The sequence below is a fragment of the Diabrotica virgifera genome, chromosome 1, assembly GCF_917563875.1.
Source record: "Diabrotica virgifera virgifera chromosome 1, PGI_DIABVI_V3a".
Lineage (NCBI taxonomy): Eukaryota > Metazoa > Arthropoda > Insecta > Coleoptera > Chrysomelidae > Diabrotica > Diabrotica virgifera.
In genome coordinates this window covers 287,902,954-287,927,192 of record NC_065443.1, presented here as the reverse complement: position 1 = coordinate 287,927,192, position 24,239 = coordinate 287,902,954, and the positions used below count along the sequence as shown (strand labels likewise).

The following is a 24,239-nucleotide window of genomic DNA, read 5'->3' as shown; positions in this document are numbered from 1 at the left end:
ACATAAGTAATTTGGAAGATTTTGAAAAAGTATTTACCCATTTGATTTTATATTTTGCAAAATGCGTTAAAGGTTGATTTTAGATAGTTACAGAGTAAAAAATTTAATGGATTGAAATCTGGAGATCTAGCTGGCCATTCTATTGCAACTTTTTGACCAATCTACAAAATACACGTTGAATTTTACGAACGTGCCTTGCAAATCATAATTTACAATGTATATACAGTGTAAATTATGATTTACAAAAGTTTATATATTGTAAATCATGATTCGTGAGTGCTACTCGTAACATTCAACGTGTCTTGGTTTGTTTATTTCTAGTGCATCTTTATTGTGATTTTAGTATAGAGTTACTATATATGAAATGATGTCTTTGGCTGGTAAAATTATTGTGAAAAGTAATATTTTTAAGTACCTAGGACGGGTTTTAAAGACTAATGGGGAAATAAGTGCGGAGATGCTTCCAGTAGAATTAGGGTTGGATGAGTCAAGTGGAAATAAGCGAGTGATGTGTTGTATGGCAGAAAAATTCCAATATGAAGCTGAAGGAAAAATTTTATAAAATAGCCATAACCCAAAGAGCAATAACGAATGCATGTGGCAGAAATTTATGGTTGAAATGTTGACATTAATTATGATATCAAAACAAAAAACTTGAACTTTGTACAGCAGAAAGAATTTTTTTCTGAGAAAGTTAGCATATAACGTCTTTTTATTTTTAGGAATCAGGTGCTGACATTGCTACCAACACTAGAATCAACAGATATAAACCAACATGTAAGTTTTTTGTTCCTCTATACGGGTGTCTCCGAAAATAGTGCGTTCCTTTAAGGTATGGATATAATACACAATTTAGAACAAAAAAGTTCTTTAACATTTTTTCCAAAAATAACCGTTGCCAAAAAAAAATTACACTGTTCTCCATATAAGTGAATTTTTGTTTTCAGAAAATTAAATAATCTGGCCACGTCGTACAAGAACTCGTTTGTGACTTTGGATATATATAATCGAACCCATATTTATTATGTTGGGAGAAAGATCACCTTGGAAATCGTGTAGTATTTGATAGTGATATAGATGTAGAAGTTATTCCCGAAATGTTCTATGAACAACGTTTTTCGACATTTTTATATTTGGATTATTCTCCACAGCTTCTAAAATGTTGTCTTCTACATTTAATCGACGGATACTTCTTTGTTCTTCCGCTATTTTCTCTATGCAACAGAACCCGTTTCTAAAAATCTTTGAGAAACATTCACAAAAGTTCGAAGATTAGAAGCTCGCTTTTATTGATGCCGATACACATAAATTGGGACAGCTAAATTACTGCTGCAGTGCGCTTCTCCATAAATAATCAACATATCATGATACTCACGAATCGAAATCATTTTCGCAGTGATACTAAAAACGATCGCATTGACACTATAAAAACAAATGTTCCAAACTATCTCGTAGTGATCAAAAAAGTACCTGCGCTTTATAAAGTAACAAATATAATATTTGTCCAATGCAAAAAATACTTACCGATTCCTCAATTAGAAATAAACTGCTCGTCAAAAGTTAGGGATATAGAAAAGTATGCTGATTTTCATAGTTGATTTTTTCTCGAACAGACGGATTCCGCTATTTTTTTTTATTATCTTAGATTTTTCTTTAGTATATACACAATTGTGAAATTGTTTACTCAAACTTATTTTTTGTACTTATACCGGGTGGAAGAAAAGAAATGCTTTTCTTATGTTAAGTTTGAGACACCCTGTAGGGAGAACGAGGTACAAATGTGAGTATACATCAGAATCTTATTGTAGTCTTATGTTTTATGAACATGTTGTTGTTTGAATGTCCCTGATAACTTTAGAAACAAAAAAATAGACGGTTTTGTAATTTAACATGTGTTTTAACCGAAACAAAAGTTTGAGACACCTTCTAGGGAGAAAAAGGCACAAAGGTGAGTATACCTTGATATTATGTTGTAGTGTCGTATTTTGTGAATATTTTATTTTTTTAATTTCTCTGATATCTTTAATAACAAAGAAACTAGACGGTATTACTCTTTAATATGTGTTTCTATGTTTCACATGTGTGATGTGATGCATGTCGTCAGTTAAAACACATATTAAAGAGTAATACCGTCTAGTTTCTTTGTTATTAAAGATATTAGAGAAATTAAAATAATAAAATATTCACAAAATATGAGACTACAACACAATATCGAGGTATACTGACCTTTGTGCCTTTTTCTCCCTACAAGGTGTCTCAAACTTTTTTTTCGGTTAAAACACATGTTAAATTACAAAACCGTCTATTTTTTTGTTTCTAAAGATATGAGAGACATTCAAAAAACAAAATGTTCACAAAACATAAGACTAAAATACGATTTCGATGTATACTCACACTTGTACCTCGTCCTCCCTACAGAGCGTCTCAAACTTAACATAATAAAAACATTTCTTTTTTTCCACCCGGTATAAGTACAAAAAAAAGTTTGAGTAAACCTTTGGATAACTGTGTAAATACTAAAGAAAAAACTAAAATAATAAAAAAAATTGCCTAATCCGTTAATCTGTTCACGAAAAAATCTACTATGAAAATTCAGCAGAATTTTCTATATCCCTAACTTTTGACGAGCAGTTTATATCGGTAATATCAAATAAAACAAATTTTTGTTTTGTTTGATGTTGTGGAAACGACGGGGTGTAATGAAAACACTGAAGAAGCGTGCTCAAATGAATGTTAGTTTCGTTGATATTTACATTATTTATTACTTTACTACCAGACACAACTGTGCTAAAAAGAAACTTACTATTTTTTAATAGTGACAGTCTATCTTTAGATTCTTGTATTGCACGTAGTTGCCAGATGTCAATTTGCATACCAAAATGTATTTGAGAAAATTTAGAAAATAATGGTGTAATATTTTTTTTGCTCTACATGGTGCCTTCTACATATACCTTTACGAAACGCACAAAATCTTTGGCATTTAAAATTTCCAAACGTTGATCAACTTGACCAAATCTCTGACCTTTTCAGTGGAAGATATTTACCTTCGTCCAGTTTTCTACGGTCCTTCAACAGTCAAACCAGACAGAGGCCTCGGTCTTCCTATACATGCAGCAACTAGACCACCGTTGGCGGGTCCTTATGCCTTCAGCAGGATACCCAGACCAGTGTGGAATAGACCCAAAGTTTATCTTGCGCAAGATATTGCTGAAACATGGTTGTTTAATAACTTTTCAACTTATGAAGGAAAGGCTTCTATTAGGAGGAAGTTACCGGATACTTTGACCACTTGGTCAGTGACAGGTAGGAGCTGAATTGTCACTAGTTATGTCCACAGGATATCTTCATTATTTTAGTAAATTATTTTTATATTTCATTAATCTCGGATTTCTTAATCTTACATGCTATGTCCAAATTTACAAGCAGGTACTGACTGTACTTATGTTTTTGTCGTAGGTTTTTCGTTGGATCCCTTGCATGGACTGGGATTAACTACTACAGAAAAGAAAATCAAGGTTACCAAATCCATGGTGGTGATGTTAGACTTGCCATATTCAGTCCAAAGGGGAGAAATCTTAAGTATTCCAGTCGTAGTTCAAAATAATGTCAACGAAGATATCACAGTTGATGTCACATTGCACAATTCTGAACATAAGTTTGATTATATAGCTTCTACTGAAGATAATACTGTTAAAAGTAAGTTAATGATAAAATCCTATTAAGGCTAAAATAAGTGCAAATAGAAATTCCTTCTTTCGAAACATTTCTACTTAGTCAAAAACCAGCATTTCTGTAATATTTTCTTTTTGATGTTTTTCCTTCTAGGGGTGGAATTATATCGCAGAAAAAGACTGCAAGTAGCGAAGAATAGCGCAGCTGCAGTATCGTTCATAATCGTGGCAAGCACTAGTGGTTTTATACCGATCAAAGTGACAGCCAGCAGTCCCAAAAATCAAGACGTCGTCGAAAAACAATTATTAGTAGTAGTGAGTATGGTTTAATGATATTATTTTACATTTATTTTTTAATTATTATGCAAATTTATTTTTAAGCGATTAAATGTTTCTACATAAGTCATATATTGAGTTGGTCAATAATACTGGAATACTTGCCACATGAACACGAGGTCATGAAATCATTATTAATATTACATTACAGTAAAAAATACGAAAGAAGAAATATAAAAGCACTGTAACAACTAAAAAATGGGAAAGCCGCTGGAAGTGGCAACCTTCCGATATATTTAATAAAGGCTGACGCAAACGAATCAGTAGAAATGTTACACAAACTCTTTAACAAAATATGGGCCGACGAGGAGCTACCAAAGGAATGGAACAAGGGTGTAATCATTAAGACACCAAAAAAGGATGATCTAATATGCGAGAATTATTGTCCAACAATAACACTGCTGAGTGCCACATCAAAAAAAAAATATTTAAGATTATATTGAATATACTGAAGCCAGATCTAGATAAGAAACTAAGAAGCAACAAACAGGAACAAGCTAGTGAATGGCAAAACAATATAAATATAATTTTTGTTTATTGACTTTGAAAAGGGTATAAACAGAGAACAAATGTGGAAGATTCGGAAACTATATGGAGTACCGATGAAATACATTCTTCTTCTTCACGTGCCATCTTCGCGACGGAGGTTGGCAATCATCATGGCTATTCTGATCTTAGATGCTGCTGTTCTAAACAGTTCGGTTGATGTGCATTCGGTTGATGTGAAATACATTAACCTGATCAGATTATTCTACAAGGGGTGTAAAGTCAGACTGAAACAAGCTGCAGAAATGGAAGTAGATAAAGCTATACAAAGCGGAGTTAAACAAGGATGTGTACTACCCCCGATACTATTCCTAATCATATCGGGTTGGATCATGAAGAAAGTAAGCGATAAAAAACAGGTATTAGATGGAACTGACATAACCAGTTGGAGGACTTCTCAGACGACATTTGCCTCCTAACCGAACATAGCAACCATATGCAGAAGAAGATCGACAATCTCGCAAAATACTCTGAGCCTCTGAGTAATGAGCCTTAAGTTAAACATATAAAAAACAAAAATCTTAAAAAATAACAGCCAAGAAACTAATTAAATGTAAAAATAAAATAAAGTAAAACATTTAAAAAAGGCGGTGGTAGATCAGATGTAAAAAAAGAATAGTAAAGGCACAACATGCATATAAATACTTAAAGAAATCTGGAACACATGCAATATATCAGAATAAATCAAAATCAAAATATTTAACAACTGTATTAAGATTATTAGACTGTAACAAGAACTGTAACAAGAGAGCGTGAAAGAATTGGGAATTGGCCTGAGATAGAGATAGATCAAACAGAGAGCGAGAAATAGAGTTCGGAAAATACTTGTAGAGGAAGTTTTGAAATAATAAAACAGAAGAGTATGTGCTGTTCCAGCCAATTAGCTATCTTTCACTATTGACTAAAATACACGACAGAAAGAAGGCAGAATAATTCTAAACAAACCCAGTTTATTTCGACAAAATCAGTCAATATTATTGTCATAATTTTAATGATTTCTTGGCATTTGTTGATTTTTTGTTAGATTATCTAAGTACTATATTATTTCATATGTTTCATTTGCAGCCTGGAGGAGAAACTGAATATTACACGAAATCCGTTCTCATCGATGCCAGAACCAACCCCAACTTCAAGAAATCGATAAACTTCACTATTCCGAAAAACGCTGTTGAGGGTTCAGAAAAAGTAGAAGTCTCTGCTGTGGGAACCTTCTTGGCTCCAGCTATGATCCATCTGGACAACGTCATTCGGTTGCCGACTGATTGTGGAGAACAGAATTTGGTTCATTTAATGTCGAACTTAGTAATTTTGCAATACTTAAGGGTGAGCAACCAGCTTACTCCAACTATCCAAAATGAGGCTGTTAAAAATTTGGAAACAAGCTATCAACAGCAGCTTACATTCAAGAGAAAAGATGGATCGTTTTCGCCTTTTGAGTGGAGGGATTCAAAAGGAAGTGTTTGGTAAGCTTTGGGAAATTTTGTCGATATTCTTCTTCTTACACTTTATAAGCAATTCTGCTTGTTCATTGGCGGATTGATACCTCTATAAAAGGTTGTCACTCCATCTTTTGCGCGGTCGGCTAATACTTCTATCGATTGGTGATTTATTCTTGCTATTTTAAGCACACATGTCTCCTCCATTCTGGTTATGTGGTTATTCCATTTTTTTTTCTATTTGTACGTATTCGTTTATACATTGTACGTTACATTTTCTTCTAATGTCTTCACTCCTCTTTCGATCTCTCAGTGTATTTCCTGTAATTCTTCTCAGTACCTACTCTCATCTGTGCCGTTTCCAGTAGTCTTTGTGTTGTGGCTGTATCGGGTCTTGTTTCTGATTATTATTGCTACACTGACTTAATAAATTTTTGACTTCATCTCAGTATTAATATGTCTAGCGTTATTAAGGCACACAGAGCCCCCGCTACTATATGTGCAAAGTGTGCAATGCACACGGGCGCCATCCTTTAGGGGCACCAAAACCCAGGGTCAAAAATTCAAAAAATAACAAACAAACAAAAAAAAAACAAAAATTAATTTTAAAATAACAGTTTAGAAATTAAATAGGATTTCGTATAAACACACACGAAATCTTATTAGTATATCATCCAATTACTGCCTATTTCCATTTGCGACAACATGTCAGAAGTCAGGCATTTTAATTTATTTTGTTATGATTTCAATCTGTTTGTTTCATGTTGATATTTTAGTCTACAAATAATAGTCCATTTGCTCACGGTTTTTTGCTGTAAGCAAATTTGTCATACACGTAGCTGACAAGAAAAGAAGTGATATTGTGCCGATGTGTGCTTTTGCCCTAGGGGTAAAAACGGTATTCTTAGGGGAATACGCCCGAGAATACCTGAGGGTATTCTCGGGAGTAAAAAAACATACGTTCAAAATAAGTCCGGAATTGGATAAACTGACTGATTCTAGGCGACTTTTGTTGTATAGAGATTTTCACATGTCAATACTTTTATATATATATATATATATATATATATATATATATATATATCAAACAAATGAAATAGAGAATGTGGAAAAATCCCCTTACGAATAACTCACACATCCACTATACACATCCACTAAAATATATATATATATATATATATATATATATATATATATATGTTCATTTTTCAACAAAAAACCCCGTTTTTAGACGGTTTTTGGCAAATAACTCAAAAACTAGTTATTTTATCAAAGTACTCATGCCAAAATATAGCTTACAAAAAAGTGACAAAAAATTTTATTTATGAAGTCTGCAAACTCAGTAGAAGCAGAGTTGTAGCCAAAAAGTAGGTTCTTATTTCTCGTATTCCAAATCGAATATTTCAATATGAAATAACCATAAAATTAAGCACTTTTCTGGGAAAATTCATTACAGCTTCCTTAAAGTGTTTTAAAAAAGCTTTATTTTTGATCTTTAAAAAAGTTTCTAGCAACAAAAACAAACAACCTTTTTTTGGTAAAAAAATCGTAAAAATCACCACCTAATTAGCATTCCAAATAAAATTAATCATTACCGCTTTACCATTTACTTTATAATACAGGTACCTACTATTTATTGTTTATATTTAAGATCTGTAAGTTTCATCGGTTAAAAGTGCTCATTTGAAAAAATTTGGTTTTGAAGTAATTTTTTTTTAATCTTGAAAAAATTCCTTTTTTTCCATATAACTTAAAAATTATTAGTGATACCAAAAAACGCAAGCAGTAAAAAATATAGGTTTTGCTTTTTTGAATATTTTGCATTTTTTGTTTTCCTGTAAGACAAAAAGTGGTTAAGATATGGCTGTTCAACATTTGCATAGACTCGTGATTAGTGACTCGTGCAAGCCCTTTTAACTACAGCATTTTCAAAAATAAGCACTTTGAATCGATGAAACTTCAGATCATATAAACGGTACATACGTAACGTGACTTGTAGTCTTATAGTGAAGCGGTAACAATTAATTTCATTTGGGATGCTAATTATAGGGGGTGATTTTCACGCTTTTTTTACCAAAAAAAACCAACGTTATTTTGAGCGTAACTTACTTCTGATGTTAAAAAAACAAATATATAGCTTCTTTAACACTTTAAAAAAGTTATAATGAGTTTTTCCTGATAAGTGCTTGATTTTTTGGTTATTTCAATATTCGATTTGGAATTTGACAAATATAAACCTCCTTTTCATTTGCTACAACTCTGTTTCTACTGGGTCTGCAGACTTCATATATAGGACTTACATCATTTTTTTCATTTGTTTATAAGCTATATTTTTTTCGATAAAATACTGGCTTTTTGAGTTACTTTTTATAAACGTGTTTTTTTTTTTGTTGAAAAATGAACATATTTACTCGCAAACAACTTGAAAAGTATTGATTTGGAGAAAAATCTTTATAGAACAAAACGTATGGTTTTTCATCCCTGAGAAGGGGTGAAACTCACATTCAGGGCAAAAGCACACATCGGCATAATATCACTTTTTTCTTTGACATAGCTATATGTATATGCCCAATGTCATGTCAATCCAAGCGCTTTTTTAAAAGTCGGAGGTTTTACAATATTTTACCTTGAGTGAATGGACTATAAATATGACTTCTAAAGTTCAGCTTTTTGGTTTATTTCAAGCACCTACCTACTTTCAAAAAATAAATAAAAACATGATCCAAAATACCTTAAGGGGCGCCAAAATCCTTTTTTGCACACAGGCGCCAGTAATTCTTACGGGGGCCCTGAAGGAACAAGGCACACTGCTAGTCTATTTGATTTTTGTACTTCTTTTTCTTTTTGTATAGACATGACTCTGTTTTTCCAATGTACTTTTTGTACTTTATTTATTTATTTATTTATTTATTTATTTACCTCTTTGTTCAGGTCTTCGTAGCTGGACGATGTAATTCGAAGGTATTTTATTTCCATTACTTGTTCAATACTGATGCCATCAATTTCTATTTTGCATCTACTTGATTATTTACTGATTACTATTGTTTTAGTTTTCTGAGATGAAATTGTCATATTGAATTCTTTTGCTTTTATTTTAAAACTGTAAACTAATCTTTGTCGATATTAATCAGACAAAAAAATAAAGTTTAAGTTGGTTTATACTTTTTTAGGGTCACAGCTTACACTGTTTTAGCGTTGAGCCAAGCCAAAAACTTCATTTTTATTGACGAAAGAGTTATAGAAAACTCCACAAATTGGTTAACTGATGTCCAAGGCAAGAATGGTAGTTTTTATGAAACAGGCAACATCATCCATACCGAATTACAGAACAATTCTGGAAACAGTTTAGCTTTGACTGCTTTCGTGGTTATGGCACTGCGTGAAAGTTCTCTGGTAAGGTAGTGAATAGGTATTATGTGTTTTATTGTTGATATTCTACTACGAAATAAAATAATATAAATATCAACAGACTCTTCTTAATTAATCAAAGAACAAAGAACTGATATCAATTGTTTCAGTTCTTATCTTCTTCGGCTTTTTTCCCATTATACGTTTGCCATTTTCGTCTTCCATAGCACTTTATTCTCCCAGTCACCTTCTGTTCTAAGGCTTCTATCATAGCATTTCTTATGTAAGTACGTTTTCCATCTTACAGCAGGTTTTCTTCTCCGTCTTCTTCCCAGAGTGTCCTAGTCCCAATGCGATATTCTTTTCGATCACCTGTGTCATTCTTTGTACATACCCGTACCACTGTAAAGCACTGTTTTCTAACTTTTTGAAGTTATACTTCTTTAGGCCCGATTGAGATTGAGGGTGAATTTATATTGATCTGCGCGCATGCGCACACCGACAGTTTGGTATTAGTCTTTATACGGGCTCTGATTGGGTGTTGAAATTATCTGTCAATATTTGTTCAATATGAAGGTTATTGGTAAACAAAAATGTTGTATAATATATTAGTTTTTATTGTTGTGAGGACAGAAATAAAATCAAATTTATAATTATAGTGACTTTTTAAATAGTTTTGAAAAGCCACAGGTACGTAATTCTAAATGTTTCAGTTGTATTCCAATAAAAAATTATCTTCATACCTATTTGGAAAATGTAAAAATAATAATGTACTTACCTAGTACTTGCTATGCTATACCCGTAGTAGGCAATGCTTTAATTTACATAATCTGATTACGAACAAACTTTCTACAAATTTTCATCTAATGTATCGTTTTCTTACTCTATATATTGTTGTATTTTAATTCGACAAAAATCAAACTAATAAAAATTCATATAAACAAAATGTCAAAAAGTTGTTCAGTTTGTGTATATTCCCACATGACGTATACGCGAAGGTGGTGCAGTTTGAAATTGATTCGACTCTCGTACGGCGGGATACACGGGAAGTAGGTTCAAGCCCAATGCAAGTTATATCATTTTTTTTATTTTTTTTATAGATTTTATGATTGTAAGTATATTATTATATAATGTTTTTCAGAAAATGCGTATTTAATTAAAATTTTTGGCAACAATTATTGTTCAGAAATCATTTGTGGCATTTTTCAATGTGTTTATGTGTGTTTTATTCTTTTATTTTTTTAATTTTTCGTATTGTTTTAATAAAAATTTTTGGAAAGTACTAGAGAAACTGTTTAAAGTATATTGATTTCGTTGAAATCATATAATAGAAGTATAACTTCTTACGTGCGTACAAAGTACACACATTCTTTTTTATTAATTGAGCATATTTCCTCTGTTCTTATTCTATCCTCTCTGGTGTTATGTACACATCTTCTCATATAAAGTCCAATTCAACTGTTCTTATTATATTTCATTTGTTGTTGTCATTTACCATACTTTCGCTCCATGTAGGGTAATATTTAGTAGGTATTAAGGCAGAAACATATTTGTCTGACCCGATGTAACACGACGCAATGCAGTCCGATGCGACGGATATCTGGCATACAGTTTTACATGTCATGTAAGTGGTTACATTTACGTCGGGCTACATCGGGTAGGATGGCATACTGTAGCACTGCCTGCGGTAAATAATATAACCACTTATTACATGTAAAACTGCATGCCAGATATCCGTCGCATCGGGTTGCATTGCCTACCATAGCATGGTACATAGACTGACAGAAATTCCCATGTCAAAAAATAACTTCAAAATAGAACTGAACATCATTAAACAAATAGCAGTAAACAATGGCTATAACGAACAAACAATTTTATTAAAATTTTAAACCAAAAACTCCATAAGAAAGCCCTGAAATTAGTCTATTCACCACCACAGAAAGAACCCAGTACCTTCTGCTCTATCACATATACTGGCAAGATAACAACAAAAATATCCAGATACATAAAAAAGAAAGGAATAACACCAACTTTCAGAACTAACAACAACTTAAGCAAATATATTAAGAACAATAAGAGCCGAAAGAAAAAACAACTACAGAGTGGTGTCTACAAACTAACTTGTGGTGACTGTCCGAAAACTTATATCGATCAAACTGGCAGAACCTTTGACAAAGGGATAGAACACAAAAGGGCTTTCAACAATAAAAAACAGACACTTCTACATACGCACTTCACCTTCTAGGGCATAATCATTCTTTTAATGAAGAGTTTCAAATTCTGCATATTCGAAATAAAGGCATTAAGCTATCTTTATTAGAATCTATGGAAATTAATAAATTAAAAGATAGATATAATTCTGAATGAGCAACTCGAGACAAACAGCTCCCCACTCCTCAACCTCTTCAGTTAAAGACTTTAAAAAGGCAAACCCATAGTAAACTAAATTACTTGAGAAAGGCACTATGCCGAAACAGCTGTAGTCACATAGTTATAATATATATTTTGTGGAAGTATAGAAAACAAACGTTTTCAGTGTTTTATTGTTAGATTAACTTCAAATCTACAACCTTGGATCCAATACATATCTCATATTATTCCTTTAATTTATGTATCATATATTTCATGTCCTCCCAGTTCTTCTTACATTTTTTTATTTAGTGAATAGGTATAGCTTGCTTTTATTTAGAAATCAACATTAATCAAACACTGTATACCTTCTAAATATAATTAAAATTATTTAACACGTGAAGACTTCAGGCAAAGTGAAAGTTGTATACTCCACTTTGTACATATATTTTCTTCAAAGTAACTTCAAAATTTGGAAAAGCCTTTTATTTCCGTGTAGACTAACATTTGTATGTTTTTTTAACTAGCGAAATGATCCAACAATTGTGAACGTCATCAACAAAGGTTTAGACTACCTGGCAAGAAATATAGATGAATCTGAATCAATCTACACTATTGCTCTGTGCAGCTACGTGCTGCAGATCACAGGACATACATCCCGACAAAGTGCTTTCAATCTATTGGACTCCAAAGCACAAACCAAAGAAAACCTAAAATGGTGGGCGAACCCATATCCTAAAAGCGAAGACAAGAACCCTTGGAGGAAATTACCCAGGTCTATCGACATAGAGACCACTTCCTATGCCCTTATGACCCTTATAGGTAAGTCGGGATTATTTATATCCATTTTTCTTTTATTCATCATCATCATCAGGGCTTTTCATTCCAGGTGGAATGTTTGCCACTCTTATTTAGAGCTCCCTGATTCGCTTATTGCGGTGAATCACTCCGCATTCCTCTTGCATGTTGTCAAAGTTTGTTGTATGACTTGGCTTTCGTTACAATTTTCTTCCACTCATTTCGATATGTGCATAGTTTCCTCCAGTTTCTCACTTCCAGAATTTTGATATCTCTCATGACCTGTCCCTCTCTCTGAGTCTTCCCCTTGGTCTTTCAGTTTCTGGTTTCCATCTGGTGATCTTAATCAGTAGGTCGTTTTTCCTTCTCTCTATGTGTCCCAGCTATCTCAGCCTCTGCTCTTTAATAAATCTAACTATATCTTCTCCCTTCATTATGTCTTTTAGTTCATGGTTCATTCTTCTTCTCATTTCTCCGTTGTCCATTCTTATCGGGCCCATAATCCGTCTGAGGATTTTCCTTTCGAATATTCTCAATTTTTCTTCATCTTTTTCCGTGAGGCACATTGTCTCAGCTGCGTACGTAACTACTGGTCTGATTGCAACTCTGTATATTTGCAGTTTTGTATTTCTGGATAAGTTCTTGTCCTTTATTAGCCTATGATACCTCCAGTATGTTTTGTTGCCTGCTAGTATTCGTTCCGTTACTTCTTCACTTCTCTTGTTTTGGCCATTCACTATTACTCCCTATACGTCCATGATTACTCCCAACTATTTAAATTGTTGGACTCTTTCAAAAGTGTAGTTTTCTATTTTGATTTCTCTCGCCCTGTTATCTTCTCTTCTAGAGCAGAGTAGATATTTTGTTTTTCCTTCGTTAATTTCTAGACCTATTTTCCGTGCTTCTTTTGCTAGGATTGTATTACTGCTTCTTTTAATCTTTCCTTGTCTCTTCCCATAAGAACTAAATCATCTGCATATGCAATTATTTGTGTTGAGGAGTGGGCTATAGTTCCTTTAATTTTGCTGGCGTTGACTGTTCTTTCTATTGCTATGTTGAATAATGTGGTTGACAGGGAATCGCCTTTTCGCACTCCTGTTTCTATTGCAATTGATTTTGTGCTACCTTCTTCTGTTGTTCCTTTAGCTCGAGATCCATCCATGGTCATTTTTGTTAATCTGATTACTGTTCTGATTTTCTTTTATTACATATCCTTATTATTATTATCATCAGTTATGCTACCGCCCTATAAAAGAGCCTCGACCGTCTCAAGTCTATTACGCCAGTCAGTCCTATCCATTGCCAACTGTTGCCAGTTTGCTGCGCCTATTTTTCTAGCATCCTCATCTACACCATCCTTCCATCTGAGTTTTGGTCTATCCCTATATCTACTTCCCACAGGTTGTGACATAAGGATTCTTTTAGGAGGGTTGTTCTGCTGTGATCTTGCCAGATGTCCTGCCCATCTTAGTATTCCTAGTTTTATAAGAGATAGGTACTACGTCTTTACCACCAAATACATGTTTATATCTGTGGTATATCTCGTAGTTGTATCTCCTCCAAACACCATTTTCACAGATGCCACCAAATATTACTCTCAGATACTTTGTTCAAATAAAAGCAGAACGTTTTCATCTGCCTTGGAGATGGTCCATGTCTCCGATCCATATGTCAACACTGGTTGTATAAGGGTTTTGTATATGGTTATTTTTGTTTTTTTGGCTTAAGTTTCTGCTTCTCATATGTCTACTCAGTCCAAAATAACATTTGTTTGCTAGAATTATCATTAGCTTGATTTCTTCCGTCACGACGTTCTCCTTGGTGATCAGGGAGCCTAAGTATGTGAATTTGTCCATCACTTCAAAGGTGAATTGGTGGCCGATGTTTCTGGCTCTATTGTTGGGTGTTGATAGTATTCTCTTAGTTTTCTCTATTCTTATTATAATAAAGGCTTATTATTTTAGAGGCAAATCTACTAGAAGACTCTGTGCCTGTTCTGGAGTGGCTACTCAGTCAACAGAACAATCTTGGGGGATTCACATCGTCACACGATACTGTGGTAGGACTGCAAGCTTTGTATAAAATAGTAAGCAGGATAGCGAGTCCTACGAACATCCAAATAGAGTTTCAGTATGGAAAAGATGGTACGGGAAAATTTAGCCTCAATAGGAACAATTTAATGATTCAGCAAAGTACAGAGGTAAGAAAAACATAATGAAAAGTTGTGTAAGATGATTTTCAGATGATCAGTTAAATATGCAATGTGAGAGTTGAAAAGTCAAACAAACTAGGACCTATATTTTGGAACAAAAACAAAAATTGGTGAAAAACCACATACATTCTTTGACTTGTTAGATATAATGATTATTAATTATGATTACTTGACAAGAATATTTGGATTTCTAAAGTTCACATTAAGCCCTTCTTTCAGTGCATCTTAGTTTGTGGAATTCTCTCTATCGTGAATATTATATATAGAACTCAGAAAATTATGTATTCTTTGAGATATAGTTGCATACTTTCACAATGCCAAGGGGTAAAATTACAATTATCATTCTAGGTTAGCATATTTCGACATTTTATCGTTGACGCACTGAAAGAAGAACTTTGCTTATACTCTTTACCATTCAATTATAGACATTTCATATTAAATGTATTCAAAAAAATTCTAATACCAATGTAACATTTCTTTTTGCAGATTGAAAAATCTACACGAGAAGTTAATGTGACAGCTCAAGGCACAGGTATGGGTATGTTCAAAGTAGCATATCAGTACAATACCAACGTGACAGGACCTTGGCCTATGTTTACTTTAGACCCTCAAGTGGACAAGAACTCCAACAATTATCACCTACAGGTTTCCATATGCATAGCGTAAGTAATTTGTGGTTTTTAATAGTAAGGTTAAACGGAATAATGGTAATAAAAGATATGCCAATTATTCTGAATTTATAATGGAATCAGCCTGATTGATTTGCTAGCAAATTTTATCAACTGCAAAAAAAGGGATAGGTAACCGTATATGGAGAAGTCATCAAATTCAACATACAGACTGTACTGTTTGTTAACAAACCTCTAAAGATATTCCCTCCCTACTAAGTTGCCTTCTCTATCGAAGTTGGCGAACAAATGGCAAATTTCTCTCTGTTCTGGGCTTGATGAATTAAGTCATTTCCTGTTGTGTGGGTCTAATCTCTGATGTTCCGTAGCCAAGATTTTTCTTTCTTATACATACCCCTTTTACCTTCGATCTTGCCTTCTAATATTACCTGGAGCTGCTGAAATACGGCACATTACTTTTATGTCCTAGATAATTATGACGTATTTCTAATTTCGATAGCATTGATCAGATGAGGACGTGTGTTCATTATTTTCAGTACTTCTTCATTCGTAGTTCTGCTGATCCAGCTTATTCTTATCATTCGACGGTACGTCCACATTTCGAATGAATTCAATTTGTATAAACATTTTCAATTTCTTTGCAATCCGAAAATGCAGCAGCATTATACTATAGTTCTAGTTAAATCGGAGAGTGTAGGAAGAGTCTATACCGGTTTCGGGGATTTTCCCCTTATCAGTAGTCCCATATCCTTTTCTCTCCAATTCAACCAGGTACTTCGCCTTGGACCTTTCCGAATTGCCAAGAAAGAAAATGCCACGGATATCGTATAGACATCTGCCTAGAAACAAAATAAGTTATCAATCAAGTAGTACAGAAAACGACAATAAATATCGTTCTCAGATCACTAGATTGACAACAGGTAGAACTTCTGTGGTAACTACCCCCTTGATTTTCAAAAATTATAAATTATACGGGTGCCGAGACGAAATTAAAATGAGGGAATTTTAAATAATTCACGTCCCATCTGCTTAGCGTGGTAAAAGTTCCAACGAGAAAGCTTCCTAAGTAAGTACTCCACAAAAGAGTAAATGAATTTTGAAACTTTTGAATTCAATTTGTTGACATTTTACTGTTTTAATGACCAGCTCTCAAAGCCATATAGTACCTAATAAAGAGCACAAATAACACTTTAGTGTTCTCAATCTTATTGTGACTGATAGCTTGGGGTACAGAGCATTTTACGCATGTTCATGAAACAGACTATTTCAATGCGTCTCGAAATCAATTTCCCTTTTGGGAATACCATAATTTTGGTTTTGGAATAGGTAATGTCCAAGCCCAGCCTGTGACTTCCTTCTGTTAATATGTTCTTCTTCTTTTACTTCTTGGAGATCTTTCGATCTATTTAATTTTGAAGCTGCCTTTGGTTAATTTCCTGGAAGGTAGATTGCCAACTATCCCTCCATCTTTTAGGTGGTCTGACGGGAGGTCTTGAACCGGGCGGGTTGTTTTCTAGGGCAATTTTTGGGAGTCTATTCTCATTCATTCGTCTTACACGGCTGAGCACATCCTCTTGCGCTGCTAATATGTTCATCAAAGTTTTTAGTTGGTCTTCTGTTTCCGCTAATACTACGGTGTCATCGGCATATCTTACATTGTTAATGATGATTCCATTGACTCTGGAACCTTCAGGGCGATCTTCAAGAGAAGCTTTGATTATAATATGTTCGGCATACAGGTACATTAAATAATAGGGGGACAAAATGCACCATTGACGCACTCCTCCTATGTTTATGTAATTGGTGTTTCCGTTCTCTATTCGAACGCATCCCGTGTGGATCCAGTATGTACTACTTATGATAGCTATGTTGTGTACGTCCAACCCTACTTCTTTTGCCACCTCGATCAATTTTCCGTGTTTGATACGGTCGAAAGCCTTTCTATAATCGATAAGGCACACATACAGCCGTTTCTGAACCTCAAGATACCTTTCTGCCATCAGTGTCAATCCCATTATTGCTCTCTGGTGCCTGTACCTTTTCTAAAACCATATTTAGTCCAGGGCGCATCTGTTTTGAGATGGACGTTGAGAGGTGACTCAAATTTTTTTGCAGAAATTGCTTGAAAATAAATCAAATAATAATATTTAAGTTATCCTCGCTCTCAAAAAGGTCCGGAACATTGTTTAAATAATCAAAATGTCAAAAATTGAAGGAAAAATTCGATTTTTTTCTTCGTTTTTTGATTATAACTTTAAAAGTATTCATTTCCGAGAAAGTTGTACTGACATAAAAGTTGCGTAATTAAAATTCCTACAACATAGAATTGGTTAAAAATTTAAAAAATAGTGACCCTAGTTGCAAAATAGCAATAATTGCGAAAAAACCATACAAAAACAAGTATTCGCATTTTACGTTTTTCAACCATTTATGCTAAACTTAGGACCTTCATATTTCACCCACAAAAAATTCATGATACAGTAAAACAATACTGTAAATTTCATTAAGATCGGTTTAACAAATTTTGCAAAATAAATTTTGCAATCCAGCTTTCGCAAAAAAAATTCGTTTTTTCAAAATGTTACAGGACTGAAAATAAAGCAGATAGCAAGTTGAAATTTTTTTACTTATAGAAGTGTACTGTACCTTTCATTTGCAATTTTCAAAATTAAAATCGATTAATTACCACGGCGTCAGAAAATTTTTGAAATAAACAATAATTTTTGGTGCTACGCGCAGGACAGCGGTGTTCGATTCACACAAGTTGATTTCCACCAAAATTTCTTCCAATCATTATCTAATATATTATTATCTTACTCTATATTTTGTTGTATTTTAATATTTTAATTCCACAAAAATCAAACTAATTTTATTATTGTTTGTGAAATATTGTTTAAACAATTGCATATGTTTAAAAATAATAAACTTTTATTATTTAAGTTAAAATATATGAACAAAGAAAGTTTTTGCTAATAAAAGTGTTATTTCAAAGGATAGAGTATGTGTTTTTATTTTGCAATAAACAAATTTATTTATTTATATCGAAATGTAATAAAAATTAAAATGTATCAATCATTGTCAAAGGTCATTGGAATGCCCAATCAGAGCAAACTATCCACTGTCCTGCGCGTAGCACCAATAATTAATGTTTATTTAAAAAAATTCCTGCCGCCGTGGTGTTAATCGATTTTAATTTTGCAAAATTGTAAATGAAAGGTACAGTACAGTTCTATACGCAAAAAAATTTTCAACTTGCTATCTGCTTTATTTTCAGTCCTGTAACATTTTGAAAAAATGAATTTTTTTTACGAAAGCTGGATTGCAAAATTTATTTTGCAAAATCTATTGAAGCGATCTTAATTAAATTTAAAGTATTGTTTTACTGTGTCATAGAGTTTCTCAGGGTGAAATATGAAGGTCCTATGTATAGCATAAATGGTTGAAAAACGTAAAATGCGAATACTTGTTTTTGTATGTTTTTTTCAAAATTATTGCTATTTTGCAACAAGGGTGACTATTTTTTAAATTTTTAACCAATTCTGTATTGTAGGAAATTTAATTACACAACTTTTATGTTAGTACAACTTTTCTCGGAAATGAATACTTTTAAAGTTATAATCAAATAACCAAGAAAAAAATCGAATTTTTCCTTAATTTTTTGACATTTTGATTATTTAAACAATGTTCCGGACCTTTTTGAGAGGGAGAATAACTCATATATTATTATTTGATTTATTTTCAAGCAATTTCTGCAAAAAAATTTGAGTCACCTCTCAACGTCCAAATGTACTAATATTTTTACAGATGCGCCCTGGTCTAATTGAGAAAGAAAGATCTTCAACTTTAAGTTTGTTTTCTTTGATTTGTTAAAACAAAACAAACATGGTTGTTTTGTTGTTATTTTTTTAACCCTGTAGATTTAAGTAATTATTGTATATTATGATTAAAAAAAAGAAAAAAAAAACAAAAAAGAGAAAAAAAACCAAGAGGATGTAAACCTCCGAGATGTTGAATCGGGTTTATGTCTTAGCGTAGTAAAAAAAACAATAAAAAAAAAAGAAAAAATAATTAAAAATATAATAAAAAAATATAAAAAAAATAATATTGTTCTGAAGCTATTTCCTTGTGGCATTTTTACAATCAACTATTTTTAACGGGAAACAAGCCACAATTTTACCAAAAATGATTTTATTAACGTTTCGAAGCCCAAATCGGGTTTCGTTGTCAAAATACAAAATACTACTTTTACTATTTTAGTAGTATTTTGTATTTTGACAACGAAACCCGATTTGGGCTTCGAAACGTTAATAAAATCATTTTTGGTAAAATTGTGGCTTGTTTCCCATTAAAAATAGTTGATTATAAAAAAAATATATACAAAAAAATATTTACATCCAAAACAGTGTATTTTTTAGATAATAGTATATTAGTTTGTTATGTACATTAGATAAGTATCGGACTCGTATTGATTTCAATCAATTATATCAATAATTTATAATACGAGTAGCTACGTGTTAACTAACAGCTTTTTGTATTAGCTATTTTATAATATGTTAATGAATGTATTAATTTTTGCAGATTTGTGGGCCACAACCTATCGAACAGTAACGAAAGCAATATGGCTGTCATGGAAGTGACACTACCTTCTGGATTTACAGCAGACATTGATGCCTTACCTAGTTTGGAACTCTCTGAAAACGTCCAAAGAGTGGAAACCAGAAACAAAATGACGAAAGTGTTGTTGTATTTTAATAATATCACTAATATTGAGTACTGTCCCACCATATCAGCCTACAGAACGCACAAAACAGCTAAGCAGAAGCCTGTTCCTGTGGTTTTGTATGACTACTATGACAGCTGTAAGTATTAATCTACACTCGAGTCCAGGGTTCTTTACCCGTGCGTCATTAATACCTGGCGAGGTAAAACCAATGAACTGTCAATACGGATGGAATGGCCCCGTCCCATTCAAATAGTGAAGCGAGATTGACGCCCACATACAAGAGAGAGATGGTGAGAGAGACAGAAAAGGATCAGGTAAAATTTGACAGGCCCTGTAATTTCAATTGCCAATATCAACTTAAATCGGGGAAATGGACCTCATATTTTTTTAACTTGGTGTCAGGGCTGATAGACAGTATTTAAAAATTAAGTTAATTTAATAAAATAATATGATGTTCATTTTCCCGCAAATTACACGTCCTGTCAAATTTTACCTGATCCTTTTCTGTCTCTCTCTACTCTCTCAGGACCTCTCCCTTGTATGTTGGCGGCATTAACTCATAGAGGTATATATTAACATAGAGGGAGCCTACCTTCCGCGCTTCCTGACGACAAGATCTCATGGACTGGTTTGCTGCATCTCTTTCTAACACATTGTATCGAAAATCTATGATGACATTCAGTGTGAATATAGGCACGGAAGAGGAGGACAACTGTAGCAGCTTTACTATGCGCAAGAGTGAAACAGCACTAATCCAAATAAAAAAGATGGTGTCGTCACTTCGCTCTGAATGACACTCTCTCTATGCTAATATATAACTCTATGCATTAACTTTCTTCATGCCTATTCCATCCGTATTGACAGTTCGTTGGGTAAAACACATACTTTTTATCTAGCAGCATTCTCTTCCACGCATGAAACTAAAGACAAACCAGCTACCGCCTGTTATGAAGTAAAAACCCATGTTATTTTTATGAATGCTCTAGTCTCAGTATATTGAAAAGAGTTAGGTACAAAAAAGACGCTTAAGAATGTTTTCAGATTTTAAGTACATTGTGACGTTTCTGGTTTGTTTACTTTTGTGGCTGTCAGTCTGTTGAAGCTTTTGCTGTTTTTTATCGAATTTTTGCATTTTAAAGTTATTTATATTACACAAATAGTTTTTTTCACAACTAATTTTATATTGGAGTTTGAAATTTTATTGTAAGTGTATTTTATTTTGTTAAGAAAGTTTTGTTAAGTGACAGTTAAGGAATAAGAATATAAGGTTATGTTAAGTTTCCGCCAAAGTGTATGAAATGACAAAAAGAAAATACAGTGGAACCTCGATAAGTCGGATTAATCGGGACCGTGGGCAATCCGGGTTATCGAAAATCCGGGTTAGCCGGAGAATATAGTAAGAATTAATAAAATACACTATACTTTGAGATGATAAACTCCATTATAATTGCAGAAACATGAAATACATAATATGCACAGTACATCTAAATTACGTAAGTTGTATAGGTGCTACAGTTTATTTCTTGGTAAAAAACTCAAACTGAAAAAATGTTTGTTTTGTCTGATGAAAATCGGTCCGGGTTAGCCGGACTTCCGTGTTATCGGAGGCCGACTTATCGGGATTCCACTGTATGTTATTGAATTTTTTATACATTGTTTATTAATTTATTAATCACTAATAATATTAAATGAATTTATTAAGCTACTTAAGTGTATTTTGTGTTATTATACAGGGTGTAACAAAAATACAGGTCATAAATTTAATCACATATTGTGGGACCAAAAATAGTTTGATTGAACCTAACTTACCTTAGTACAAATGTGCATATAAAAAAAGTTACAACCTTTTGAAGTTACAAAATGAAAATCGATTTTTTCCAATATATCGAAAACTGTTTTTTTCTGAGATTTTTTATTGAAAATGGACATGTTGCATTCTTATGGCAGTAGCATCTTAAGAAAAAATTATAGTGAAATTTGAACACCCCATAAAAATTTTATGGGGGTTTTGTTCCTTTAAACCCCCCCAAACTTTTGTGTACGTTCCAATTAAATTATTATTGTAGTACCATTAATTAAACACATTGTTTTTAAAACTTTTTTGGCTCTTAGTACTTTTTCGAAAAGTCAGTTTTTATAGAGATATTTTGAATATTTGTCAAATTCACCACATATTTGTATATGGTTAAGTACGATTATGGAGACTTGGTAATAATATGAAAATTTATGTTTGATTTACATTTTTAGGTATATTTTGAACCATATTAAAAAAGAAGCCACATCTCGATAAAAGGTGCCTTCACGAAAAAATACAAAGAGGCAAAAAAGTTTTAAAAACACTGTGTTTAACTAATGGTACCGCAGTAATATTTTAATTGGAACGTATAGAAGCATTTGGGGGGTTTAAAAGAACAAAACCCCCATAAAATTTTTATGTAAACATATTAAAAAGTAAGCCTTAACTCATCAATACTACTTATCGAACAACTGTCAACAGTTAACAATAACAACTGCCTTATCGAAAAAATACTAAGAGGCAAAAATGTTTTAAGAATATTGAATTTAACTAATGGTGCCACAATAATAATTTAATTGAGACGTACACAAAAGTTTGGGGCGGGAGGGGGGGGGTTAAGGGAACAAAACCCCCATAAAATTTTTATGGGGTGCACAAATTTTACTATAATTTTTGTTCAAGATGTTCCTGCCATGAGAATGCCACATGTCCATTTTCAATAAAAAATCTCTGATAGTTTTCGATATATTCGAAAAAATCGATTTTCATTTTGTAATTTCAAAGGGCTGTAACTTTTTTATATGCATATTTGTACTAAGGTAAGTTAGGTTCATTCGAACTATTTTTGGTCCCAGAATACGTGATTTAATTTATGACCTGTATTTTTGTTACACCCTGTATATCGTGTAGTTTGTATATCGTGCGTTGAATAGAGGTTTCACATAAATAAAAATAACCTGAATTCCATATTGGGATCGTGCAAGTTCGACAAAGCGACACCTGGTTTCTACGCTCAGCAACATTTTTCGCACTTTTAATTATATTGGCGAATTACATTAGTCCTGGTTACTGGATAATTGTCAAGGCCATAGTCCAAAAAAATAATGAGAAGAAAAAATAAGATTTAGGTTATGTTATTAAAACGTAAACAATTGTATATAGTAACTAAAATTAGTTATTCAGTACTGCAAGCAAAATACAATTAATTAAATTTACCTTTATATAATAATTGCATATCATATCAATATTGTGGAGCAATATATAATTTTTCTTCTTCAATGACAGTAGGTATGAAATATACGTCAATTTGACAATTTCAATTGACATGAATTATTTAAGAAAATTGCAATATTTCTTCGCTATTCGCGCACGATCGTTTCTCGTTCCCCTCCAAGTACTTGCACATCGCGAATAGGAATCTTACAGTAGAAACTTTCACCTCTATAATATAACGATCCAATAATCTTGTAAATGTTAATTCATGTATTTCAAATTTCGTCCTGTATGTTTCTGAGGTTTGGTAATATGTATTTAAATTTATTTATTCGAACGAAAGTTTTTATAAACATCTCAAAATATTCGAAGATCAAATGTCTCTTTGAATAAAATAAACATCGAATGTTTGAATAAAATAAACATCGAATTTAGGCCTCGTTCGTTTTGTGTTCCACATTTTTGTGTTGCAATATAGGCATTATTCATCTAAAATTTTGAAATAGGCTGGTAGTAAATGTACCAAAATTTGACGCGAATAAGACATTGACCTATTGCCTAAGTCTGCATAGAGACCATCTTTTTGTTGTTTCTTTTTTAGTAAAACTGCTATTTTATTTGTAGCAAGAAGAGCCCGTGTCTTTTATCGAGGCCCCAGAACTCATCTATGCGACTTATGCGAAGAAGAGGACTGCGAAAGTGTCTGCAAAGCTGAAGCCAACGCCAGGGAGTCTCGAGAGAGGAGAATAGGAGGATCAGATGATGGTGGAGGTGCAGAAACTAGTCACATGCATATAATATGTGCGATACTCGTGCCTCTGGTGATGATAGCAATGAATTGGAGTTAACCATACGCTATTTTAATGATTATTACTTACAGCTTGTTCCTATTAACAATCAATACTAGAAGTTATCGTTGAAACATGTATTTAGTATATTGAACAAACAAGTTTTTAATTCTA

The 24,239-nt window shown here is 32.9% G+C and overlaps 1 protein-coding gene across 1 annotated transcript in view; it reads left to right on the top strand.

Annotated features, from left to right (window-relative positions):
* The window catches only part of LOC114324284 (thioester-containing protein 1 allele R1), a 59,783-nt gene extending 35,544 nt beyond the window's left edge, over positions 1 to 24,239 (top strand). Inside the window, exons 9-19 of the mRNA XM_028272085.2 lie at positions 723 to 777; positions 3,031 to 3,303; positions 3,457 to 3,696; positions 3,826 to 3,986; positions 5,619 to 6,016; positions 9,160 to 9,382; positions 12,214 to 12,508; positions 14,449 to 14,684; positions 15,183 to 15,358; positions 19,904 to 20,184; positions 23,902 to 24,239. Coding sequence (XP_028127886.1) covers positions 723 to 777; positions 3,031 to 3,303; positions 3,457 to 3,696; positions 3,826 to 3,986; positions 5,619 to 6,016; positions 9,160 to 9,382; positions 12,214 to 12,508; positions 14,449 to 14,684; positions 15,183 to 15,358; positions 19,904 to 20,184; positions 23,902 to 24,125 — 2,562 coding nt within the window. The 3' untranslated portion in view covers positions 24,126 to 24,239. The remainder of the gene's footprint in view (positions 1 to 722; positions 778 to 3,030; positions 3,304 to 3,456; positions 3,697 to 3,825; positions 3,987 to 5,618; positions 6,017 to 9,159; positions 9,383 to 12,213; positions 12,509 to 14,448; positions 14,685 to 15,182; positions 15,359 to 19,903; positions 20,185 to 23,901) is intronic.